This window comes from Hemiscyllium ocellatum, chromosome 7 (genome assembly GCF_020745735.1).
Source record: "Hemiscyllium ocellatum isolate sHemOce1 chromosome 7, sHemOce1.pat.X.cur, whole genome shotgun sequence".
NCBI lineage: Eukaryota > Metazoa > Chordata > Chondrichthyes > Orectolobiformes > Hemiscylliidae > Hemiscyllium > Hemiscyllium ocellatum.
The window spans coordinates 34793146-34805424 of record NC_083407.1 but is presented as its reverse complement, the minus strand read 5'-3'; the positions used below and the strand labels follow the sequence as shown (position 1 = coordinate 34805424).

The 12279-nt window shown below is 39.3% G+C and overlaps 1 protein-coding gene across 1 annotated transcript in view; it reads right to left on the bottom strand.

The window, feature by feature from the left end:
• Nucleotides 1-12279, bottom strand: part of LOC132817331 (low-density lipoprotein receptor-related protein 1-like) — a 1680787-nt gene that overhangs the window by 882826 nt on the left and 785682 nt on the right. The window contains exon 16 of the mRNA XM_060827740.1: nt 2120-2246. Coding sequence (XP_060683723.1) covers nt 2120-2246 — 127 coding nt within the window. The remainder of the gene's footprint in view (nt 1-2119; nt 2247-12279) is intronic.

Below are 12279 nucleotides of genomic sequence, written 5' to 3'. Positions count from 1 at the left end.
CTGACCCCTGCTGGGGGCATGTGGGTGACGAGCAGGAGTCAGCAAACGATACTGATAGTGTGGGTGGCTGGCAATGAACATACACAATTTGTAACAATGAGCGGTCAGGAGTGAAGTGGCTGTGGGAGAAGCTGATAACAGTGTTCCTTTTAGATTGAGTTTATTCTGTGCCCTCAGACAGCTTCCTGAGACGTGGCTGGCCTTGACGAGATCGGGACTGCAAATGCATATGCAGGGCATGCATCCCTTGCACTGTGACATCACGATGTAAGCTCCTCCTAAATATTATATGAAGGAAAAGTTCATGAAGCTTCGCAATACCTTAAAGTCCATTGCTTTTCTGTTTCATGCTTTACAACAGCTGGTTAACAGCAATCTCAGAACAGATAATTGCTGTGGGACATCCCTGCCGCGATGATAAAACACTCCAGCTCTGGGAGGACAATTCACGATTCATTCTTTAAACATTATGATAGCACAACTACACAACATAACTGCGCCTAATCTGCCTTCCACCAGTAATTGCGTAGCATAAAACAGCACAACAAAGCTAACTGAGATCCAACTGTAAGAATATAACAAGCTGCATTGTTTACTAAACTGGATTATCAAATAAAAACTGCAATGGCTGGAAATACTTAACAGATCAGTTGATATCTGTAAAGATAGAAACAGAGTTAAATTTTCAGCTCAATGTTAAAAATCACACGACACCAGCTTATAGTCCAACAGGTTTAATTGAAAGCACACTAGCTTTCGGAGCGCCATTCCTTCAACAGGTGGTTATGCAGGTTGCGTGATTTTTAACTTTGTACATCCCAGTCCAACACCAGCATCTCCAAATCATTTCAGTGCAATGACCTTCAGTCAGAATGCATTTCAAATTTCCATTATCCACAACTATCTGCTTTTGAAGCAGGTTTAGGGAGTGATATCCTGGAATAAACTGCCTCTTTATGAAACGTAGTTTAATATTCAAAAATGCAAGAGCATTGTTAAAATAATGTCATGACCCCTCCCCTCCCCCACCCACCCAGGAGAATTACATACTATAATAACCAATTTACTGAATGACTTACCTTCATCACCCCAATGAAGAAATTACCAGCAAGAATTTTTATTATTTTTTGCAGCTATCAGTTAAACATGAATCAGAAATCACAGAAATTATTTTGAATTAACAGCCAAATTATGGTTGGTACAAGCTATACATAAATCACAAAAAAACAGATAAATTGAAAATACACCATGAGGTTACACACAGTCACATTGCTCCCTATCCAACTGTGGGAACAAACGTTATTTCTCAATCTTTCCAACTGGACCTCTTGAACACAGGATCTCTTTTTTTAAATCACTCAATAGCTTTACTTTTCAAATCACCAATATTAGTAGCTCCACTTCATCTAATTTTCCTTGAGACACTGATCATCTAAACTGAATACTCCAACAGAATCTACTTAGCTAGGTTCATAGCTGTCTTTTGGCACACATTCATCAAACACTTTGACAAAGGGTCAGTTAGACTCGAAACATCAGCTCTTTTCTCTCCTTACAGATACTGCCAGACCTACTGAGATTTTCCAGCATTTTCTCTTTTGATTCCTCAAATACTCCTTTCTCTGACAGTTTTAAGTCTTGCAACATTGGCAAATTTGAAGCACTGCCAAAGAAGTTTTCACATCACAATCACTGTTCTAACCCAATTTTTTGGTTCATTTCCTATTACCTGCACTATACACATAGCTACTTGTAAGTATATCTTCTCTGTTATTCTCCAACTGCAAATCTTCTTTGTTCTGTGCACTTGGGCATCTGTATTTAACTTCCCTCCAAATGATACTATTTTCAGATCAAGAGTCACTAGCTTGTATGGACCAGTTTTCTTATTATCTGAGAAAATTACAACGGATCCCTTTCAAATTAATGCAAACTTTCCAAAATTTATTTTACAAACTTTCTTAAAACCAATTACAAATTCCATAGGTCTTATAAATAAATTGTAAATTTTCCTGATCACACTGCTTCTATGTCAAAGGTTATCATAATAAGATAGCGACAAAATGAAACAAATGAAATACTGCATCAATTGGAAATGGAACAGATCAAAATGGGAAACTTACATTTGCAGGTAACATTGTCCTCATCCAAATATTGCCCATCAGCACAAGCACAAACTCTGCCACCAGGAATGATCAAACACAGGCTATTGCATCCACCATTGTTTCCACGAGTCAAGTTATCAGCTGGAAGGGAGAGTGCAATGTCAGGAACCATAGATTATTGTTTTAAAAATGTGATTAATACCAACTGACTATGGTTTGTCTGCAGTTAATCGATTTTTTTTTCTACTTCTGAACTCTGCTACCTTATATATCCTCCCCTGGAATAAAACTGTCACCAAATTTACTGAGAACCGCACTTCCAAAAATCAAAAGTCTAGCTTTACACTTACTGTTCACAGCAACATTTCTTCAGCGACTGATACGTTCGACCTCACCTTCATCTCCAACCATAACACTCTAGTCCCCAGTAAAAATAATTCCTACATGGTGGACTGTGTTATCATCATGGTGAGAAGCCCTCTGTTGTCAACAAATCATAATATGACATGATGCTTCGATACTGACCACTGATGGCTTATGGTCACCGAACTGCTCTGTTAATTAAAACAGGATTCCTAGCCTCTAAACTGCTCTTGCCAACCACAGTATCTGTTCAATTTCTGGTAAATGATAGTGGGGATTCAGTGATGGTAATACTATTGAACTCAAGGGGAGATGGTTAGATTCTGAATCGTTGGAGATGTTCATTGCCCAACACTTGAGTGATGTGAACATTACATGTCACACGTCACTATAAGCCTGGGTCTTGCCTGGTTTCTTATTGTATCTGGACATAGACTGCTTCAATACCTGACTGTACCTCTTCCATCTTTTTCTTGATGAGTGAAAGGACATTGAGAGGGCAGTAATTGTGCGGATTGGATTTGTCCTGTTTCTCTACACAGGACATGCCCAGGGAAGCTTTCCACATTGGGGGTGGAGATGACAATGTCATGGCTGTAATGGAATATTTTAGGGGATCAGCCTGTTCTGGAGCTCAAGGCTTAATTAATGACAGAATAGTGTCAGGTTGCATAGGCTTTGCAGTATCCAGTTTTTTCAACGATTTATTGGTGTTCAGAGAAGGGCTAGTAGAATGAACCACAGTATGGACAGACTGTTTTATGAGCAAAGATTAAATATGTTGGGACTCTGCTCATTGGAATTTGATAAGTTGAGAGGTGATCCCATTGAAACATCTAGGTTCTTAAGGAACTTGTCAGTGCTGAAAGGATGCTTACCCTCATGGGAGAGTCTAGAATCAGAAGGTAGCGTTTCTGAATTAAGGGATGCCAAACTAAGACTGGGATACGGATGAATTTCTTCTTTCAGAGTTTGAGTGTCTTTGGAACTCCTTTCCAGAGCACTCTGTGGGGACGAGTACTTTTGTATATTTAAGGCAAAGAGAGGTATATAGTTTGATGGATCATTAAGACAATAAGGGTAATGGGGAAACACAGGAAAGTGGATGTAAGGACTGTTGGATCAATCGTGATCCTGTTGAATAATGGAGCAGGCTCGAGGGGCCAAGCAGCATCCTCTTGTTCCTATTCACTATGGTCTTATCGGAATTTCATGTAGAGTATACCAAACTGGCTAAAGACTTGTGATATTGAGGATCTCTGAAGGAGGCTGAGCTGGATCATTAACTCAGCACTTCTGGTGAAGCTTTGTTGTGATTCTTCAGTCTTAATTTTTGACCAATGTGTTGGGCTCCCATCATTGAAGATTCCCCCTCCTCCAGAGAGATGTTGAATTGTTGACCATTATTCACTAATGGATGTGAGAGGATCTCAGAGCTTAGATCTGATCCATTGGTTGTGGAATTGCTTAGCGATCTCTATCACTTGCTGCAGCACTTATGTCCAAGGATTTATCTAGGATTTATCCCAGGATTCTCTGGGAAGCCAGAGAGGAGATTGCCGAGCCTTTGGTTTTGATTTTTCTGTCGTCATTTTCTACAGGAATAGTACCAGAAGACTGGAGGATAGCAAATGTTGTTCCCTTGTTCAAGAAAGGGAGTAGAGACAACCCTGGAAGTTATAGACCTGTGAGCCTTACTTCAGTTGTGCATAAAGTGTTGGAAAGGACTATTAGAGATAGGATTTATAATCATCAAGAAAAAAATAAGTTAATTAGGGATAGTCAACACGCTTTTGTGAAGGGGAGGTCGAGCCTCACAAACTTTATTGAGTTTTTTGAGAAGGTGACCAAACAGGTGGATGAGGGTAAAGCAGTTGATGTGGTGTGTATGGATTTCAGTAAGGCATTTGATAAGGTTCCCCACGGTAGGCTATTGCACAAAATACGGATTGAGGGTGATTTAGCGGTTTGGATCAGAAATTGGCAACTGCAAGAGCTGTTTTGGTTCCACTATTGTTTGTCATTTTTATAAATAACCTGGATGAGGCCACAGAAGGATGTGTTAGTAAATTTGCGAATAACACTATGTTCGGTAGAGTTGTTGATATTGACAAAGGATGTTGTCAGAGAGACAAAAATAAGCTGCAGAGCTGGGCTGAAAGGTGGCAAATGGAGTTTAATATGGAAAAGGATGAGGTGATTCACTTTGGAAGGAGTAACAGGATTGCAGAGTACTGGGCTAATGGTAAGATTTTTGGTAGTGTAGATGAGCAGAGAGATCTCGGTGTCCACGTACATAGATCCTTGAAAGTTTCCACCCAGGTTGATAGAGTTGTTAAGAAGGCATATAGTGTGTTAGCTTTTATTAGTAGAGAGATTGCGTTTCAGAACCATGAGATCATTCTGCAACTGTGCAAAACTCTGGTGCGGTAACATTTGGAGTATTGAGTACAGTTCTGATCATAGCATGCTAGGAACGATGTGGAAGCTTTGGAAAGGGTTCAGAGGAGACTTACAAGGATATTGCCTGGTTTGGAGGGAAGGTCTTATGAGGCAAGGCTGAGGGACTTGAGGCGAAGATGGTTGAGAGGCGACTTAATTAAGACATGCAAGATAATCAGAGGGTTAGATAGGTTGGACAGTGAAAATCTTTTTCCTTGGATAGCAATGGCTAGCATGAAGGGACATTGGTTTAAATTGAGGGGTGATAGGTATAGGATAGATGTCAAAGGTAGTTTCTTTACTCAGAGAGTAGTAGGGATGTGGAACACATCCTACAACAGTAGTAGACTCAACAACTTTAAGAACATTTAAATAGTTATTGAATAGGTAGATGGACAAGAATGGATTAGTGTAGGTTAGATGGGCTTCAGATTGGTTCCACAGGTCGGCGCAACATTGAGGGCCGAAGGGCCTGTACTGCGCTGGAATGTTCAATGTTCTATGTTCTACTGTATGGCATGCACGTAGTTGCTACACTAGCTTCACAGCTTATTTTAAAATATGCCAGGTGCTGCTCCTGGCATGCCCTCCTGCCCTCTTCATTGAAATAGGCTTAATGGTAACGGTAAATTTGGGGAGATGACACACCTCAAATTTGTAGATTGTGTTAAATAAACTTCTATTACTGCTTAAGGCCCATAACACATAGATAACAAGTTTTGATAAATTAGATCTGCTTAAAATTTATTCCGTTTTGCATGGGGTGATCGTGTCACACAATATGTTGAAAGGTGTACTCAAAGTGAATGTTCCAAGGACTGTACAGTGCTTATGTCTGGTCGGGAGATTACTGAAGATGAGGTCAAATATGTTTTTCATGCTTGTTGGCTCCTCCAGCAGCTACTGCAGACACAGTCGAGGAGGTCCAGAACTTGAGCAGGTTGGTCAGTAGTATTGCTGCTGACCTGCATTTGGTTGTCATATTGAAATGTCTCACCAAAGTATCTTCTGCACCTTTGCTATCCCCAGTGATTCATCTTTGTAGTGTTCAGTATGGAGTATTTGCAGCCAAGGTCGTGGGTGGGGGGGGGGGGGGGGGGGAAGGGGGTAATGTCACTGTGGAGGGGAGGTACATGATGGTCAGCAGGGGCTTTCCTTGCCCATGTTTGAACTGAAAGCATCAATGTTAACAGAGTACATTGTCAATGTTGATGACTCCCACCGCAACCGCACCCCTACCTCCCTTCTTTGCACAACTGTTCTTCCACCTCTGCTGGGTTGTACCACCACTGGCACAGGACATAACCAGGGATGGTACATGTGGGGCATTGTCTGTAAGGTACAATTCCAAGAATATAACTACATGTTTATTGACTAGTCTGTGAGATATCTGAACTAATTTTGGCATAGGCTCCAGAAAGGAAGTTTGAAAGAAAGATTTTGCAGTATTGATTTGGCTTTCTAGTTTCCATTGCGCAGGTTGACGCCAAGTGGATTGTTCAGTTACATTTCTTTGAGAAATTTTAGCAGTTTTATCCAACTGAATGGCTTGCAGTTAAATGAAATGAGCTTTGCTGAGAGACTACTGTCATGTATAGGCAGAATTTTTTCCCTAAATAGGGAATTAGTCAGCCAAATGAGTTTCTTTTTAGAAGCAATTCTTTTATGGGCTTCCTTTGAATGTAATTGTCAGATTTTTATTTTATTGAATGCAGGTTCCATCATCTGCCAGGATGTGACTTGAGCCCTGAGCCCAGAGTATTGTCTGGGATTCTGGATTTTCAGTCCAATAATAAAATCGCTGCACTACTGTGTCCACTTTCATGAAGCAATTTAGAAGAATTCTGGCATAAATTCTCATTTTTATCTAAATGTTGTCTGGGTAGCAAATTAGCACAATGCCCCAGGAATCATCTGGTGCTCTTGAAGAGGGTTAGGGCTGGGAAATTGGAGCACTCTTGGCAACTCTATGCATTTATGTTGTCACAATGTGAGGTGTCGAGCTGGCCTCAGATTAAGATGGAAGAAAATCTGGAGGTTAAAATATCTGAGAAGGGTGTGACATTGGATTTGGCTGAGAGAGAAGCAGTCTGATTGCAGTGTGATGGTCTGAGTCCAGTCTAAAATCTGCTCTCCAGCTGCTGGACTGTCAGCAGAGAGTGGGGAGAGTGCATTCATATCTGACAAAGGATGTTCTTGCTCGACAGGAGTGCAGTGAAGGTTTATCATATTAACTCCCAGAATGGCTGGACTGGCATACAAAGAGAGATTGAGTTCATCAGGATTGTATTCTCTGGAGTTTAGAAGAATGTAGAGGGTTCTCGTAGAAACCTATAACATTCTAACTGAACTAAACAGGAGAGTTGCAGGAAATTAGTGGAGGAATGTAGAACAGTTTGTCACAGTTTAACAATAAGGAATAAACATTTCAGGACTGAGATGAAGAGAACATTGTTCCCCCAGAGAATGGTGAGCTGAAGAACTCATTACCACAGAAAGTCATTCAGATCAAAATATTATGTGCTTTTAAGAAGGGGGTAGATAAAGCTCTTCTGGCATAAGGGATCAAGGGAAATGAGGGAGGGTGGAATTAATTTATTGACAGTGATGATCAATCAGTGTATCCATCTCTATTGGAATCTTGGTAAACAAATTCAAAAGACCTATTGCCCCCAGAACAAGTCATGTGAACACTCTGAGCAGGTGAGGATGGTCATTTCATCAGTTTGAACAACATTCCCATCTCATTTTCAAGTTCCCACTGCACAATTTCTGCCTGGTACAAGGTCTGAAAATCACTCTACTCCAAAAGAGTCAAATTTGAAAGAATGTTTTTTTGGGGGGGATATCATGATCTAACTTCTTTGTCCAGCTTTAAATGTGTTAATTTATTTAAACTTTTATAAGAAGGAAAAGAAATTCCAATATATTATGTAGTATTAACTGCCAGCAATCTTTTTTATATGTGTGAAATATGATGCAGCCAACTTTGATTAATATTACAAATAATTGTGCACTCTGTTAATAGTGGGATTCTAAAGTCAACAATCTTCATGTTCAGTCCTCAAATAGTCCTTTGTCATCTAATATAGATTGCCCTTCAACAATCATGAATTACACAAGGCATTTGTGAGGTAACATTCCTGTCTGATGAACTATTAAACATATCCATTTTACTTTCACGAAATATGCAGTCATTTTATTAGAAAATATTAACATTGCTCTGCAACTCCAAACAGGGATTATAAATTGCTCTGTTATAAATAAAACAGACTCAGAAAGCTTGTCAGCAATAGTTTAAATCAACATATGTTGAAATATAGTACACTTTAAAAGTTCAGCTTAGTATACTGGGCAAAGCACTTTCTTTTGTTTTATTTTAAGATGGAATGAGAAAATCTAGAGCACAAAACAACAAACACATCAATAAAATGTAAAAGATTTCTGAAGATAATTTTACCAAAGAGGAATGGAAGATTACACAGTTGAAAGACAGGCACTTTTTTTGTTTTTAAGAAAAAGCAGAATTCGAAAAAAAAAATCAGATGAGGGAATACTAACTACCAAAAATGAAAAATAAAATGAAGGGATTACAGAATATATGTCTTTTAATTGCAGAATATATATCTGATATATTAAATCATGATCACCACCTTTGTCTGCCAATGCAATACAACTAAGGAACATAAATAACTTGTTTTTTTGTTCTTATTTCTAATTCTTAAAGGTTAGATTGCAACATTATCATTTCCAAGACAATCAACTGAACAAAAACATTCTTTCTTATAGCAGTGCATGTATTATTTGCACAAGTGAATATGCTTTAACTGCCAAGTGCTGACATTTGAGGTTGAATAATTATATGGTTAATTCAAGGGTAAATATGTTGTTCTGGACCATAAACACATCATTACTGAAAACAAGACATGTGAACTTGTAATTGGTATCATTTATCCAAATATATTCAACCAAGATGTGCACATTTATTACAGCTATTGTTACAATTCAGGCAATTAACCAAATTTATACGGAGATCTGAATATTATTTTTCATTTACAACATTACAATATGCCATTAAAGTTTCCACTGAATTTTAAAAAAGTTGAAGAAATGTGGAAAGTGTTAAGTGATATTTCAGAGAAAAGTTAAATTCAGCACAAGATTAAAATTGAGTGATTAATTTTATCTTCAGTTCAACTATACTTAACTGGTTCAGCTTCACTTATATATTACTTATCTAATTTTAATGATAATGCACATTTTTAGGAGATGTTACACACATCACCTGGTTAAAAACTTTTGGTCATGTCTGGAAGCAAATGGTAACTTAGGTTTCAAAGAACATGAAGACAGTATTAACATATTAGAACTATGCAACGGACTTTATTCCTCAGGCTAATATATGTGAAGGGCTTCAGTTGTACATTCAGAGTGACACAATATTTGTTATTTAATATTATATGAGCACAATTGCCAACAAACTTCAGTCCCTTTTCATTCTCTCCTTCATTTCAAAGGGATCATGTTAATTCTTGATGACATTTTGTTATTCCTACCTACAAATTCTCCAAGACCATGGTCCTCAAATGGTGAATGAGGACTTGGAGCAAAAGGAGAGGTAGATGAGCCCCATTCTTCCAAATAGTGAAAAACATTAAAGATCTGAAGGTGGGAAGTAGAGACCAGGTTTCGTATAACTGCAGAGCCACTATGTTGGCATTAAATTGTCCACAGTAGTCCCAACCCAAGTTCTCAAAGATTTGCTTTTTAGCTGATGGCACTTACTTCCTGTCTTCCAAACAACAAGAAGAACTTACTGGAAGAGCCACCAGCTGATTCATCAAGCATGATGCAACAAAAAGTCCATAATGTAGGCCAGCATATGTACTTTTCAAGAAGAAGCTGAGGAGAAGGATGTCAATAGCTTCAGGGTTGTGAGATACAGATTCAAGGATGCACAACTGCAGAGAAAATTGACATAATGTTGCAGTAGTCAATGGCAATATGAAATTTGAAAACATGCAGCAAAAGCCTCTTTCCATGCATCATTCTGACTGTCCTCTCAATTTTAACTAATGGAGTCATGACCCATTGCAGTAGAGCTAAACTTTATCTCTTAGAATCTTGCCCTTCATGTGGCTGCTCATAAGTGTGATTAAGTGCATTTTGACATCTGACTGCATGATATACATTGATCTTCTGTCTTGCATAACAGAAAATCTGTACTAGGAATAAATGAAACTATTTCCTGATTACCAGATGAAAAATTTTGTCCCAGCTCATGCCTTCAATATTTGCTCTGTATGTACATCCTGAAACTGGTGAGGTTCTCTGGATCTCTCCCTTTGCTGTTGAGCGAGGAGAAAGTGAGGATTGCAGATGCTGGATATCCGATTCAAAAAGTGCAGCACTGGAAAAGCACAGCTGGTCAGGCAGTGTTGGAGGAGCAGGACAGTCAATGACAGTCTAATGAAGATCTTATGCCAGAAACATCGACTCTCCTGCACCACAGATGCTGCCTGACCGGCAGTGCCGCACATTTTCACCTTGCTGTTGAACAAATATTAAAGTAGATAAGTTGAGGAATGCATGATCAGTTGAATGTGTCTTGATTCATGATCCCCAGATCAGTTGTGATAGTTTGGAAGGATGCAAACCAAAAAAGTGAAAAGTCAGGACAGCACTGACTCTTTTAAGCCAATGTTAGAGGATTTCTGCCAGTGGAGTGAGGTTGTAGATCTTTCCACAGAAAGCAGCACAGATTCACAATAGCAGCCTTAGAAAATTGCCCAAACTTCCTCTGAAAGATGGTTGAAGGGCTTCAGCAGCCTGCAGATACATTGCAGGAAACTGTGGTTGATGGGCTGCTATCATCTGTCACATGGAACACAGTACTATTGTGGCATTGTTATTGCCCTAGTAATCCAGTGGTCTAAGGCAATGTTGTGGGTGGGAAATTCAAACCCTACAATGGTAAATAGTGGGATTTAGATACAAAGCATCTTTAATGGAATTTGAAAGCTCGCTCAGAAACTGTCATCATGAAACTGTCATTTATTGATGTTAGAAACACCATCTAGTTCACACAAATATCCTTCAGAGCTTTTGCATCTATCACTCATTCCTGGTCTGGTCTTCATGATATTTTTAACTGTTTTAATGTTCTCCACCTTTTCCGTCATAAGGAGAGCACGGCAACAACTGCTTAAAACTAAATAAAACCAAAAATCTTGTTCAAGACACTTTAAGGAGCATTTTAAAGGAGGAGAGAGAGAGAAAGATTTAGGGAGGGACTTCCTACATTTATGAGCGAGGCAGCCATAGGATTGGTCACAAACAGTATAGAAAACTATCCACATAGCTTGTCATAGAATTCCTACAATATAGAATCAGGCCATTTGGGCAATTGAGTCCACACCAACCATCCAAAGAGCATCTTACCCTGATCCAATCTCTTATATTATCCTTGTAACCCTGCATTTCCCATGGCTAATCCGTCTAGCCTACACATTCCTAGATGCAACGGCCAATTTGGTATGGCCAATCTACCCAACCTACACATCTTTGAACTTTGAGAGGAAACCAAAGTACCCGAAGGAAACCACACAGACACAGAGAGAATGTGTGAATTCCATACAAATCATCACCCAAAGGTAGAATTGAACTTGAGTCCCTATTGCTGGGAAGCAGCAGTGCTAACCACTGAGCCACCATACCATCTTGAAGTCCTTGTGTGCTCTGAGCAGGGCTTAAAATTCATGAGAGCTAAGGGTGAATTCACACTCAAAAGCTGTCAAAATGCCCAGTTCAAATATCAGGTGATCAACGGGAGAACAGTTTGAATTTTCGTGATGGAAAGGGATAGGTGTACTCCACTGAGCAAGAGTGACAGCTGGGGGAAGGGAAATTACAATGCAATTAGGAAAGATTCAGGGAGCATAGAATGGGGAAGGGAACTGCAGGGGATGAGCACATTAAAAATGTCGAGCTTATTCAAGGAAAAGCTGCTGTATGTCCTCGATAAGTATGTACCTGTCAGACAGGGAGGAAGATATAGAACAAGTGAGCTGTGGTTTACTAAGTAAGTGGAATCCTTGGTCAAGAAGAAGAAGAAGGTTTATGTTAGGACAAAATGTGAAAACTGAGTTAGGGTGCTTGAGGGTTACAAGGAAGTCAGGAAAGACCTAAAAAGAGAGCTCAGAAGAGCCAGGAGGGGACATGAGATGTTGTTGGTGGATAGGATCAGGGTTAACCCTAAGGCTTTCCATAGGTATGTCAGGATTAAAAAAATGACGAGAGTTAAATTAGGACCAATCAAGGATAATAGTGGGAAGTTGTGTGTGGAGTCAGACGAGATAGGGGAAGCACT